General features: G+C 43.6%; 1 protein-coding gene across 1 annotated transcript in view; it reads right to left on the minus strand.

The window, feature by feature from the left end:
* The window catches only part of Pcsk5 (proprotein convertase subtilisin/kexin type 5), a 418,647-nt gene that overhangs the window by 114,018 nt on the left and 291,375 nt on the right, over positions 1 to 13,254 (minus strand). The window contains 2 exon segments of the mRNA XM_038321071.1: positions 12,123 to 12,238; positions 12,931 to 13,060. Coding sequence (XP_038176999.1) covers positions 12,123 to 12,238; positions 12,931 to 13,060 — 246 coding nt within the window.

The raw sequence follows: 13,254 nt of genomic DNA on the forward strand, positions 1-13,254 counted from the left end.
CCAGAGTCGGAGAGCAAGATAGGAGAATGGGAGTGGGGAATCTGATGGAGGAACATTATACGCACATGAAAATGTCACAGTGGAACACAAGAATGGAAAAATAAGAGAAATAAGGAGACCGAACCTTGCCTGTAAAGGTGAGGAAATAGAAAAGACTGAGGCCAAGATAGCAGGTGTCAGTCAGCATGGCAGACCAACTGGGGTTTATTCAAGCAGGGGAGATACCTTGTGGGCAAGGTCTGAGGTTCAGGGCAGAATAGAAGTATCCGGGGGAAGGAGAGGGTAGTGATAGAAGAGGTTGGTGAAGCGGGGCAGGGCAGACTGAGCAAGCTCTTCAAGCTACAGAAAAGACTCTCGACTGCCTTATAAGGAAGTGGGAGTCTACAGAGCGTGGAGCCCCTTGTTCAGTGTTGAGTTCCTGAAAGTCTGTGGGGATGAGTGTGGAGCTTGAAGAAGGGCAAGGTGACACACAGGTTTCCTAACAGCCCATTGTGATGTCATTTGATGTAGGTGGATCAGGACTGGAGCAGTCAGAGTTGGGAGGCAAAAATGTCTTTCTAAGGCTCCGAGGTGGGATCGAGACAGAAGATGGTCAAGGTCATTTTGTTGACTCTCATGATGCTAAGTCAATTGCAAATACATTCCCATATGTACATAGGCCTTACCCTTTCTTTGGTAGTTAAGCTTTCATTGTTTTGTGACCGCTATGATTCAGGAAGCAACAAAAGCCTGCCTGAAAACACCTAGAATTTATCACCCTAGATTTGTTAGCCAGGCTCGCAGGATTTCTGTCATGCTCTCTGCAGCCTGTGATACAATCCCACCAAGGAGCTGCAGGCCACCTCTCTAATGTGAGCTCATTTGGCCATTGAGTTCTGTTGAGTCCCCTCACCCTTCATTTGCTGGCTCAAAGCAGCCATTAGCCTTCGGAGGACTGGAGCAGGTATGCCCTCTTCAGCACTCTCTCTGAATGATTGCTTCCCAAATACACTGGCGAGAAGCCAAGAGGTGACTTGATGGGGTCCTTCAGCAAGTCAATTAGCCTCTCTCAGGAGGGCTGATGGCTCTGGAGAAGGGGAGATGGTGAAGATGAATCCTCACTCCAGCTGCCTGCTTACTCTCCCTACTCCTTACCCTACACGCTCTGTCTGTCACCCCCTGCACAGCCCTTCCCGTGTCCCTGTAGCTTTGCATAGAATCTCGTGAGTAGCCTTCTAAGTGTCTCTGACTTACCAAAACCTTGCTTTCATTTGAGACTCAAATCAAATGCTACTCTGCTCTGATTTCTTCTTATTCAGTTATTCTACAAATTGTTAGTAAACAAAGTATGCTAGGCAGATAAAATAGAGTTGTGGACAAGATGGGCAGAGTGGCACCAGTCCTCATGGGATGGACTGATAGCAAACAGGAAAATGAGTCAAGACTGTCGGGTGCGTGTAACTGTGGAAGGAGAAAAGTGGGTATGGAAGGAGCTGCTTTCTGATTTTTTTTTTGTTTATCTAAGATCTGGCATCTTGAGGCATAAACACACTGGTTTTGTTTGAAGGACACAAAGAAAGTTGGTGTGGCCAGAACATGTGGCCAAAGGAGAGGGCATTGTGAGGCGAGGGCATGAAGACCACAGCGAAGTTAAGGTTTTATTCTGAATAAGTGAGACAAAACCTGGGAGTCTGGTAGTGGATGGGACCCGGACAAAAGAGAAGACAGAGGTACCGAAGGAAGGCAGAGAAGCCACTCAAAGGCTCATGGAGTGGGCAGAAGTGGGCCATCAAGAGAGAGATTTTGGAAGCACAGTCAATGGCTTTGCTGTTAAGTTGGATTTGGAGTAGAAAAGAGAAGTCCTGAGCAACTGAGTGGGTTTATAATGGCCCTTTTCTAAGAAAGGAGAGCTGGAGAGGTGGCAGTGATAGCGTGAGGTTTAGGTGTCTAAAGTCAGTGTTGGAGGTGTTAGTTGAGCTGTCTGCCAGATCTGTAAAATTTGGTGCAATTAGGAAAAAAGGACGTTAGAGGAAGGTTCCTCATGCGTGGCGTTGAATGTTGGGAGATATTTAAAAGTGGAACTTATAGGGAAGCCACTGAGACATGGCCCTTGTTATAAATTAAGACAGTTGTCATGTATTCTAGCTAGTTCTCATGACTGTACTGTTGGAAAAAAATGCAAGCCTGCCCTGTCCCTACTTCTCAATGACTTCCTGTCTCCCCATGCGATCCTTTCTATCCTTCAGCAACTCAAGCCATGGCTTCAACCATGTTGCATTGCAGCACAGCAGTGGAGATGGGTGTGCATATATGTGACTCATAGACCAATGTCATGTTGGGTGAACTCACGAGTTCCCCAAATTGTGCTAACTGAACCTGGTGCTTTTGTAAAGTGTGCAGCCTCAGGTGTTTTGTTATTGAAACAGAGAGCAGATCAGTAGAGATGGTATTTAAAGCAATGAGACTAAACGTGCCTTGGAGGGAGTGTGGAAAGCAGAGACAGAATTTACATGCTGTTTTCCCTGTTTCTTCCTCAGCTCTCACCTCAGTGCCATCCAAGAGACATGGCCTTGAGGGTAAAGGGAGAATTTCTCCCTCCTCTTCAAGGCAATATGTAAGATCCCTGTGGAGCCTACCTGCTCTAACCTCTGGGGGTTCCATACTGTACCAGTCCTTAAGATTCACCTTCATCCTACATTAAACTTAATTGGACATGATTCTTTAAGAGTAGGGTTGCAATTGACTAGTTTGACACGTTGCAATTCACAGACATTTAATTACGATATCATATGATTTTGACCTTTGCAGTTTTATTTATGCGCATTAGCACCAACTCTATCTGTAATGCTTCACGCTATTTTGGGATGCCCTTGGCAAGCATGTCCAAGGGCAAGGGTAATGCGAACTTGTGTCTCTGGACTCTCAGCGTGCTTCATACCACTTTAAATAGTGTCGCATTACAACTGAGTGTTTTGTATATGTATTGCTCTGTTAGAAGGTCAGTCTGGAGAAGGTAAGAACCTCAGAGCCTGGTGTGTCAGAGACTCCATCTTACAATTTGGATTTATTTGGGCTTATAAGAAAAAATAAAACAAAAACCAAAAACCAAAACAACAACAACAAAAAATAAAGTTCAATGGGACAGTGTCCTTTCTGTCCTTTCTTGGGAAAAGGCTCCTGCTTCACTTGCAACGCATGTAATATGAGCTGAATGTATGCTGGCATTCTTAAGAAAGGAAACCATGTGGGCCACAAGGGTGAAGCTGTGGCTTGAGTCTGGGCCACACCTTCTATTGGCGATCACTTTCGTGTCAGAAAGTTCATCTCTGTGCTGACTTTTGTGTGGGCCCAATTAAATAAAACCATGCTGGTCTTAAACCATTATGTCCTTAAAGAATATAAAAATACTGACAAAAGTTCAAGATCTTACAATATGAACCTCTGAAAGTTTGTCTGGAATTTTCTAGAAATACCTTTTTTTTTTTTTTTTTTTTTTTAAAAAAAAAAATCAAAACAACTGTTGTATCTAAACAATGGCCAACTGGAAGAGATTTTGTTAAGCAAATTCCTCACTAATAATCTACCAAGACCAGACATGGGGGTTCATGCCTACTTACCCAGCACATGGGAAGCTAAGGAATGCTGAGTTTCAGGCCAGCTTAAACTCTGGTGTGAAAGTCTGTCTCAGAAGTTACACTCACTGAGCAAAGGGGGAAAACAGCCAAGTGATTGTCTGCAGTCTCCTGGACGAAGAGGACAGGATCCCGTGCCACCACTCCCGCTCTGGGACTGCTGCATAACGGCCTCTTTCTTGCCAAAGAGCTGAACCCGGCTGGATCGTCACCTCTGGGGATGATGAGGCGACATGGCTATGTGGATTAGAGTCCCCTGCTAGGTGCCAAGGAGCTCCAACAAGCCACAGTGAAATTCAGTTCATCTTGCCCAGCGGAAAATGGCAAAGGCTCTGGAGTGCTCGGCGGAGAACTTTGGATTTTATGGGCTGGCAACCAAAGCATCTGGAAATGGATGTTAACCAGAGAAGAAAGCAGTCTTATATTTTCTGTGCCATGGACATAGTCTGCATTTGGAGCCCGGAGCCCAGAGCCCAGCCTAGGGTATGTGAGGTCAAGCTGTGGCTGGTCTTTGTTTCCACCTGTCACTTTGTATTAGGGGATGGAAGGACATAGCATCCAACCAGAGCAGTTTAAGGTTGCCTCCAATCTTTATTGTCGCCCTGGCATCTGCTGGTATCCCGGGTGAGGCTGGATGATGACCCAAACACTGTGAAGAATGTACCGTTCTGTGTCAGCATCATGGGAGGCTTTCTATTGGTGACGGTGCAGTGAGTTGGGCCTCTGGATTTCCATACTCAAATGTGCTTACAGTGTTGATCACTCGAGAGAGAAACTTCAATATAGTAGTCAGAAAGCCAATGGGCTCCCTTTGCTACCAAGTTCATGTCTTGTGACTTCCCAGTAAGCTTGGGAGTGGCACTGTGCAGCAAGGGCTTCCACAGTGGGTCTCGAGAACTTTGCAGGTGTAGTTGGGGTGGGACTGGGCAGAGATGGAGTACCGGCAACAAAGGGAAAGGTGTAACCATTTCTTGACTCAGCCATTGCAAGTTGAACTACCGCCCTTTGTAGGCAATGAACTAATTAGATTAAAAGACATCTTAAACTAATTAGATAAACACGTCTTCCTGACCTGAACATCTCATGTGTGGCAAATTTACTTGTAAAGAGGGCCTAGGAGTTAGATAGACTTCCTGATAGGCAGCTAGGGAGAGGGACCATGCCTAGGTAATAAGGATAGGGAATTTCCAAGATGGCTAACTTCTTCCATTATCCTCTGGACCTGATACAAATGTCTGGCAGTTTAAACAAAGGCCTCGTGGGCTGCTTCTTCTTCTTTCTTTTTCTCCTGCAGGTAGGGCCTCTGCTGATGAATTGACTCAACAAGTTCAAGGCTGGATCAAAACACATTTATACAACAGTTGTTGGTCAATCAGCCACGCCACATTTCTTCAAACTGGCCAAGCTAAATTAGGGAAGATCCTTCAAGGACTTTATTAACTCCAGCCCTCAAGAAGAAGCTTCAAGGGTTCTGGCTTCTCAGATCTGCCCTCTGTTTTGTAGATGGTCTTTTTCTTTTTGCCTGCTACATGTGTGTTTCTTTGCCCCTAATAAAAGCCTTCTTCAGATTGCTGATTCTCTCTGCTCCTGTTTGCTGTGTTTGAGATTTCTCAAGTTGCTACCTGTCCTGCTTGACATTTTCCCTGCCTTTTAATTCTTTAACTGGCAGAGCAAAACAAACTCGGTCAAGACCTCTGAACCTGACCAAGACCTTTAGACAGTAATAGTAAAAGACTAATTCTACTCCTATCTGCTCCACTAATACAACCTTGGCCAGGTCAGCATAAACTTAACTAAGTGACCTACCCACAGGATTTGGAACTCATTGCTTTCTGTGGTTGTTAAACTTTATTAGTGTAATCATTAATTTGCCATATCAATTTTGGGTCTATCTATATGTTTTGGTTTCTTTTTGTGTAAACAGGGTAATACATGTATTCCCACTCTGTTTTCCTCAGATGCAGGAGATAAGTATTATATTCTCATATTATATTCTGCATGTTACGTAGTCACTACAATTCATTCCCTTTGTCTTTTTATTGGGACTTTGTGATTGTAGAAGCTCTTTCTTATACCCATATGTATTCTCTGAATCTTAAATCTGGTTGGAACTCACCTTACTTTTTTTTGCTAATTTTTATGCTCAAATGGCAAGTAATGAACCACAGGGTAGTGATTGCATCTCAAGCAGGGTCCACAATAATATACATCCACTGATCATTTTAGCACATTTTTCATTCCCACTGAGTGCTATGCCTCAGAGATTTCTGTTGGACAAACTCATCCCTTAGGTGTTCTGGGCTGTCCACTCCCAAATTCATACAAAAATGTCAGCAAACTGAACCTTTCTTTTCCACAGTCTTTATACTCACTTCATCTTTGCTCCCACTCCTACCACACACACACACACACACACACACACACACACACACACACACAGAGCAGAATGCAGAATTGACTCAGCTACCTTCCATCCCGGGAACTTGGTAGCTACAACTGGACAGAAACTATGCCAAGTTTAATAGGTATTTTTAGTCATGTTCTTCCTGAAAATGAGATTTACCATGCATTGCTGTCCAAATGTGACCTGCTCTGTGTGTTGCTTCCTCCTCCCTTTTGTTCAGGCCTACCTCTCTTCCCTTGTTTTTCTATGCGTATTTAGACACTTCATTCACATCCGCTGCTCCTCCACATCTACTTCAATATGGAAGCAGAGACCTTTCTCATCAACTAAACTTTTCAGAGATGTTTACACATGGGTATGAAGAGATCAAATAAACAGGAACTTAGGTTAATTTAATAGAAAAAATAAAATATGGAATAACATTGATTTTGGCCAGTATCGATTACAACTGTTCTATATTTTACAAAAAAAACCCCAACTGAACATTTTACACATGTACAGTATTTTTCAGTAAAGTGGATTTGGAGTTAACAACAGGTCACTATTAATTAGTGAATTAAAGATCAAAAGACAAAAGAAAACAGGAAATAGGACTTTTGTCTCCAGAGGGTAAGAGCATTTGTCACGTCTCCATACTTTGTGCTATCCATTACATATACTCATGAATATATATATATATTTATACATAATATATAACATTAACGTAAACTTCGAAAGCATTATGTTCTAGTTGATAATGTCATGTAGATAAATGAGGCAGTAACGAACTAGTAGCTAAACCGGTGTTTCCGTGATGTGGCCCCTGCACCGTCAGTGGGATAGAATGCATGGAGGTGGACCCCAGGGAATTTGTTGTCTTATCAGTGGCTAACCTAATTAAGGACAAAGACTCCAGTTTGATCCCTGTATCATTGGGACCTTGTGCCTTTAACAGTATAGATCTGCCTAATCAACCGGATTCCTTTAACAGTATAGACCTGTCTAACCAACTGGATTCCTTCACAGGCAAATTTAGTTTTTGCCTCTGCCTGGCTTGTGTTAACATCTGTTCGTTTAAAGAATGTGCATTCACATGTGAAAAGAACCATACACCGTGACCAGGATTCCCTTTGTTCTTCGAGTCAGAAGAGCCTACAGTGTTCTAAAGAAGAAAAGTTGCCCAGCATAGCCTGGCAGTTCCTTAGTTACCAATGAATCATGTGACTCAGTAGCATTTCAATGCTCTTGAAGGGTTCAACAGGCTGATTATTCCTTATGTATCTGCAGCTAGAAGTGAACTCGGCTGTCTAGGGAGATTTTTCAGGGTATGTGGTTTACTACCTGTTTGTGTGAGCAGGGACTTTAGCATCTACATCCCAGCTCCTTCCCCAGATCACCTCTCTTCTCTTAGCACTGAAGTCCCAGCATCTCAGAAGTGTAGCTTTCCAGACCTTAGAGCCTGAAGGTGCCTGGTCAGGCTACAGGTAAGTGAGGTCACCATGGAGATTTGATAGGAGAAAGGGAGGAGCTTGAAATCAGTTACTCTTGGAGGATGTGTAAAAAGGTATGTTAGGTTTCATCATTTTCAACCGCAGATTCAAGCCGTTTCTCTACAGTTCAATATTCTAGATGCCCCGAAATGTTTGAGTCACAGAAAACCAGTGAATGCATTGTGAATCAGACAAACAGACAGCAACCCCAGCTCAGCGACATTCAACGGACAGGTGCAGAAGAACATGGCCTCAGTTACAGGAGGACAGGAGAGGGAGAAGAGACAGAACCAAGAGGGTACAATCGTGCCACCCACATTCAATCTCCAGTTTCGTTCTCTGACAACGACAGCATGAGACACCTTGGAATCAGCACCATTGAAAGACGGCTCCACCAGTGTATGCATGAGCTTAAATAGTATTTAAATAAACTCCATGTCTTAAAATGTACAGGACCTCTGAGAAGCTTTTGACCACAGGAAGAAATCTCCTGCATGCTGTCTCAAATGCTTCCCACTGTGACAGATGGAATTTCTGACGACAGTTAAAAACATGCTATGGGAACAAAGACGAGATAGCACCAAGAGGTTATACAGGGCCTGCAGAATGACACTTTGGGCTCCAGAGGACCTGGGTCAGCCTCAGCCCTCTGGGCGTCACATGCTTCTACCATCCATTCGACTCTACAGTGCAATCCATTTTACCAGCTGTGTGAAAAATAACCCGACGGACAGTGTTTGGAAAGCCTGCGGCAGAAAGTCTACCTAACGAAGCCAATGGAGCAGACTTATCACGAAGGAAAAGTGTAGAAAACCAGCATACAACATACAAAGCCAGTCACGTGTGGGAAGGATCACAGTGGAACCCTGGAACGCAAAGACGAGGACATTGGACACACTCTGTGGGATCTTCTCAGTACCCTACGTACAGTACAGTTTCTTGTCATTTTCCCCAAGCTGCAGGCTCAGTACGGAAAAGTGACCCATGCAAAAGCTTTCTGTTCGTTCTAGGTGTGCACTTGTGATGTTTTTTGGGAAAAACGTATTTTCAGTCATTTGAAAGGAGAAACAAGAGAGCAAATGAAAAGGAATAAAATGGACCTTCAAACCAGGGCAGGAAATCAAATCATTACTTTAACTTCAAATTTTGGCATCAGATACTTTGGTTATACAATACTCTCTGTGATTCTGGCTGTTTAACACTAAACATCCAGTTTTAAAAGGTAGGTTTGTTGTAGGTTTATTTATTTATTATTCTTTTCTATTTAAGTTTTGACAAGACAGTTCACCATCTCCCTGCACAAACTTGAGAGAGAGAGAGAGAGAGAGAGAGAGAGAGAGAGAGAGAGGGAAAAAAAGAGCAAGAAAGAGAGAGGTGCTTTGCATTTTTTTTGGCTTTTTTCTCTTTAATAATATGGAATAATCTCTAGGTCTACAGGAACGAGGACTAGGCGGCTGCTCAGCCTTGGAATCTACATGTTTTGCAGCACAGCTGCTGTAGAACTTTCCGCTGACACAGATTGTTCTTTTTCACAAGCATACAGAAGCCTCCTTCCGCCCAGGACTCTTCCGTGGCTTTTCCGGAAGTCAGCGAGAGAGAGGGGGGAGTGGAGTCGAGAGCAGCAGGACACGGAGGGAGGTTTTTTTTGATTGGCCAAAGAGGTAGATTTGGGGGGGTTGGAGGAGGTGCATTCAGGAGCAGTCAACAGGGAGGGAATTTGGTCCGCCCAGAGTGATTTCAGTCAACAGCAGCAGGGTTGTCAAGGAGAGATTTTGCAGTCCAGCAGGAAAATGTGATTGGTATCCATTTGTGAAAGGAAAAAAGAGATTGGAAAAAAGAATACATTAGAAATCAATAATATCACAAGCAAGAACTTTTTCTTCTCAGAAGTATCTAGAGCAGAAAATATACAGCCATTTGTACCATATTTCATTGACTCTAAGACACAAGGTTTAAGGGTCACCCTTATTTCAGCATCACAGAGGTAACAAGACTCACACTGTGATACCATGCTCTGGTAGCAAGCGGAACTTTAATTTTATCAACAGCGTGTGATATAACGCTCTGCGTGTCGTTCTTTGGTGTTGCTCATTTGAATGGTTGTTAAATGACACATGAAAACCAGGAGCCTAAAGATACATTCAACTGATGCACATCTCTGTGGCTAAGTCTCCGGTCTAGCCAGTGACACTTAACCCCCATCAGATAAATCTGATTTCCGTGACGTGAAACTGCAAAAAGGATTGTCTTAGAATCATGGAAACATGACCGTTGAAAAGGAGCAGACAGCAGTCTGGAAGAGCATTTGCCACGTAACTGAAGGCTCGAAGACCCTCGTTCCTCATCAGGCCTGGAAGTAGCCTCTCTGTGAGCTGCGACTCTCAGTGACGCTTTTCTCTAACCAAGCTGCCATTTGGTATAACTTAGCCTGTGGTCGGCGTGGCTTAGCAAGGGTGAGTACATCATTAACTTTAGGTGTCTTGCACCAAATGTTAGAGGAGAAAACTTCAAGGGCCTGTGCCTGTCAATCACTTAGGTCTTCCTCAGGAACCTGTGTACTGACTTGAAAAAGAAAGGACTGGTTGTATTCCTGTATAAAGGAGCCATGTTTTTGCAGTCAGGCAGGAAGGCACGTGCTGGCAAATGAAAGCCGATGCTTAGACAGCCCTGGTGCCCCCACTTTAGGTTTCTTTCCCTAGAGTGGTAAACTGAGAATTAGCCCTGGAGGACCTAGAAGCAGAGTGGGGTGGGCTGAGCCTGCTACACCACCTGTCCATCAGACACACGATGAAGATTGCAGCTTCCCAGATGCTTCGAGGAAGCAAAAGCACAAATGTCCTTGTATGGGTGTCCTCGTGTGTGTCCTGCCATGTCCTTTAGAGGTTCCTAATAGTGAGCTGCGGGATAACCACACAGGGTCAGGAGTGTCTTCTCCCTCACTTTGTGAGGCAGGAAAAGAAGCCCCAGGTCTGGAGTGGCGATCTGAATACAGCATACAGACTCCTAAGTCCATGCCCTGCCAGGCACAGTGCTGGCTGCTTTTCCCTAGGGCTGTAGGCTTGTGACCAAGACTATTCTAAATGTAGTCTCCAAAGACATGTTGAATGATAGATCAAATATGATTGATTTCCCTACTGAGATATGTAAAAAGTTTAGGTACAATGTTTAGGCATGAATTATTATATGGAAAATCAAAATTCAGTAATGTTGGTATTGGAATAATTGAACTATGCTGAATTGACAGGTGGAGTCAGTAAGTCCAGAGAAACGACTGAGCCTGGCAGTTGCCAAGATGGTAGGGAAATGGCTCCTTAGACCAGGTTGCAAATCAGAAACATGTAAAAGTTTCTGAAAATATCCATGTCATACTCTATCCTGCACAGCCAATCAGAATCTTTGGGGATGATGTGGGTCCCAGCGTTTTGGACAAAAACCATTAATGGCAAGAAAAGAAGACTGGCCCAACACTTGGAAGCCTTGAGTTCTAGGGTTCGTTTGCCACTTTCCGGCGTTGCATCTTGGGTTTTCTGCTGGAAGACTGGATTAGTTCCTAGCCTTACATACCTCATGAAACACTTTGATATCATTCGATTAGGATTCAAATATCAAAGTAATGAAAAATCCAAATAACCAGAGAGTGGAAAATGTTAGGGAATATTTTCAGGATTAAATACAATGTCCAACAATTTATAAAACACAGGATTTAGGAGCTATTGATGCAAAATGTTTACTGCTCAAGAGAGGGTATAAGGCTCTATGTACGAGGCGTCAAAAAAAATCTGGAAAAGTTCCATGTCACAAAAAACTGGAAGGAAACAATTAAAAATCCAACCAACCAGAAAAGGCTACATACATCATAAAAATAAGATGTTTTGCAAAGAAAGACTCTATGGAGATAGCATAAAAAAGTCAAGAGATTTCCAGGAGTTTCAGGGAGGGCAGGATGATGAGGGGAAGTACACAGAGATTCTGGGGGTAGTTAAACTGTCTTGTGTGATGTGATAATGGTAGGCATGTGCCATGTACGCTTGCTCAACACAATGAATGCTTGGTGCCCAAACGCATGCTAATGAAAGCTATGGACTTGGATGACTATGATGTGGCACTGGAGGCCCATGAGCTATGGCAGATCTAACCCTGTGCTGTGGGGTTTTGAGAGTGGGGAAGGCTAAGCACACGTGTAGGTTGGAGTACAAAGGCAATCTCCAACATATGTTCAGTATTTCTAGGAAGGGAAAGCTGCCTTGAAAAATCGTTTATTAATTAAAACAGCTAACTGGAAACATCTTGGGATTGCAGGTGATTTATTTCTTCCCAAAATTAAAAAAAAGAAAAATAAAGAGAAACAAAGTGGAGGTGTGGTGGCACATGCTTACAGTCCTAGGGGCTGACGCAACAGGATCATGAGTTTGAGGTCAGCCTCAGTCATAGAGTAAGAGTCTGTCTTTAAACAATAACAAAATAATACAAAGCAACAGGACCCAGTAAGCGTGTACATTCAAGGTGAGTAAATGGCAATAAGATACTGAGCATATCCTGTTAAAAAACATGCTTATTAGGTTCTCTATTGAAACAGAAATACGTTAGCCTGTAAAGTGGAGAGTTCACAGATCGAATCCCGTAGCTAGCTGTACTCACCATCCTTGCAGATGGCTCCCATCTGACACACTCCCAAGTCTAAAAGATATCCACTGGGGCAGCTGGAACAGTTCTTGAAACCCGGGCCACTGCATGTCAAACAGCTGTTATCGCATCTATGGGCAAAACGCACAACTTATTAAATCTCTTCTTCAACTGCATGGGGGAAGGTACTTTTACCCTCAAGCTCTTAATGATTTAAAACTAATTCTTCCTTTGAAGATAACAAAAAGCCCTTTCCTTATAGGTTTGATCACATTAGAGGAAACATGGCCCGTAGAAACTGGTGCCCAAGGGGACAAAGCATGTCTCAGACACAGAAGTGTTATTTTAAAAGCTCTAGGGTATGTGTGAGGGGGAACGGGGGTTGTGGATATGTCTAATTTGGTAAGGTTCAGATCCCCAGCACCCATGTCAAAATGCAGGTGTGGGGTTGTGCCTCTAGAATCCTAGCACTGGGAAGGGACATAGGTCCTGGGGGCTTGTGCTTGACCATCTGGTCAAACTGGTGAGTGATATTATCTCAAAAAATAAAAGGTCAGTTGAGGTAGACACTGGATGCTGACCTCTGGCCTCCAGGCACCTACCACACACACACACACACACACACACACACACACACACACAAAACGTTAACAGTGGTCCTGAAGAATTAAAAACACCAGGCAAAAGAACCAACTCTGTAAGCCTGTGTCCAAAGGCAAGTGACTGAACTGTACTTTATCATTACAAAGTCTCGGTTTTCTCATCACGTGGGAAGGCAGTCCTACAAGGATATCAAGTCTAGGGTCAGGGCAGACGGACTTACCTCTTGCAAGATTTGTATCCGCTATCTGAATTATGGTCCAAATAATAACTCACACTGCAGCTCTGTACACATCTTCCCTCTTCCATGAAGTAACCCTCAGTGCAGTTAATGCACCCATCTGCTCCGGCCCCTTCAGTGCAAGACACATGCAAGAAACAGGAAAGAAAAATCAAAAAGTCTCAGAAGAGGCTTAAGTATGGAATTCCATAGAAGTCTGTGGAAACCACACCCATCTACCACCATCTTAAGTCATGATGTTATAGTCCCCTTTCTTACTTTCCTCAGTGAGGCTTGGAGGGACTCTTGTGTTTTTAATTCAGTCTA

The sequence above is a fragment of the Arvicola amphibius genome, chromosome 1 (assembly GCF_903992535.2).
Source record: "Arvicola amphibius chromosome 1, mArvAmp1.2, whole genome shotgun sequence".
In the NCBI taxonomy this organism is placed as follows: Eukaryota; Metazoa; Chordata; class Mammalia; order Rodentia; family Cricetidae; genus Arvicola; species Arvicola amphibius.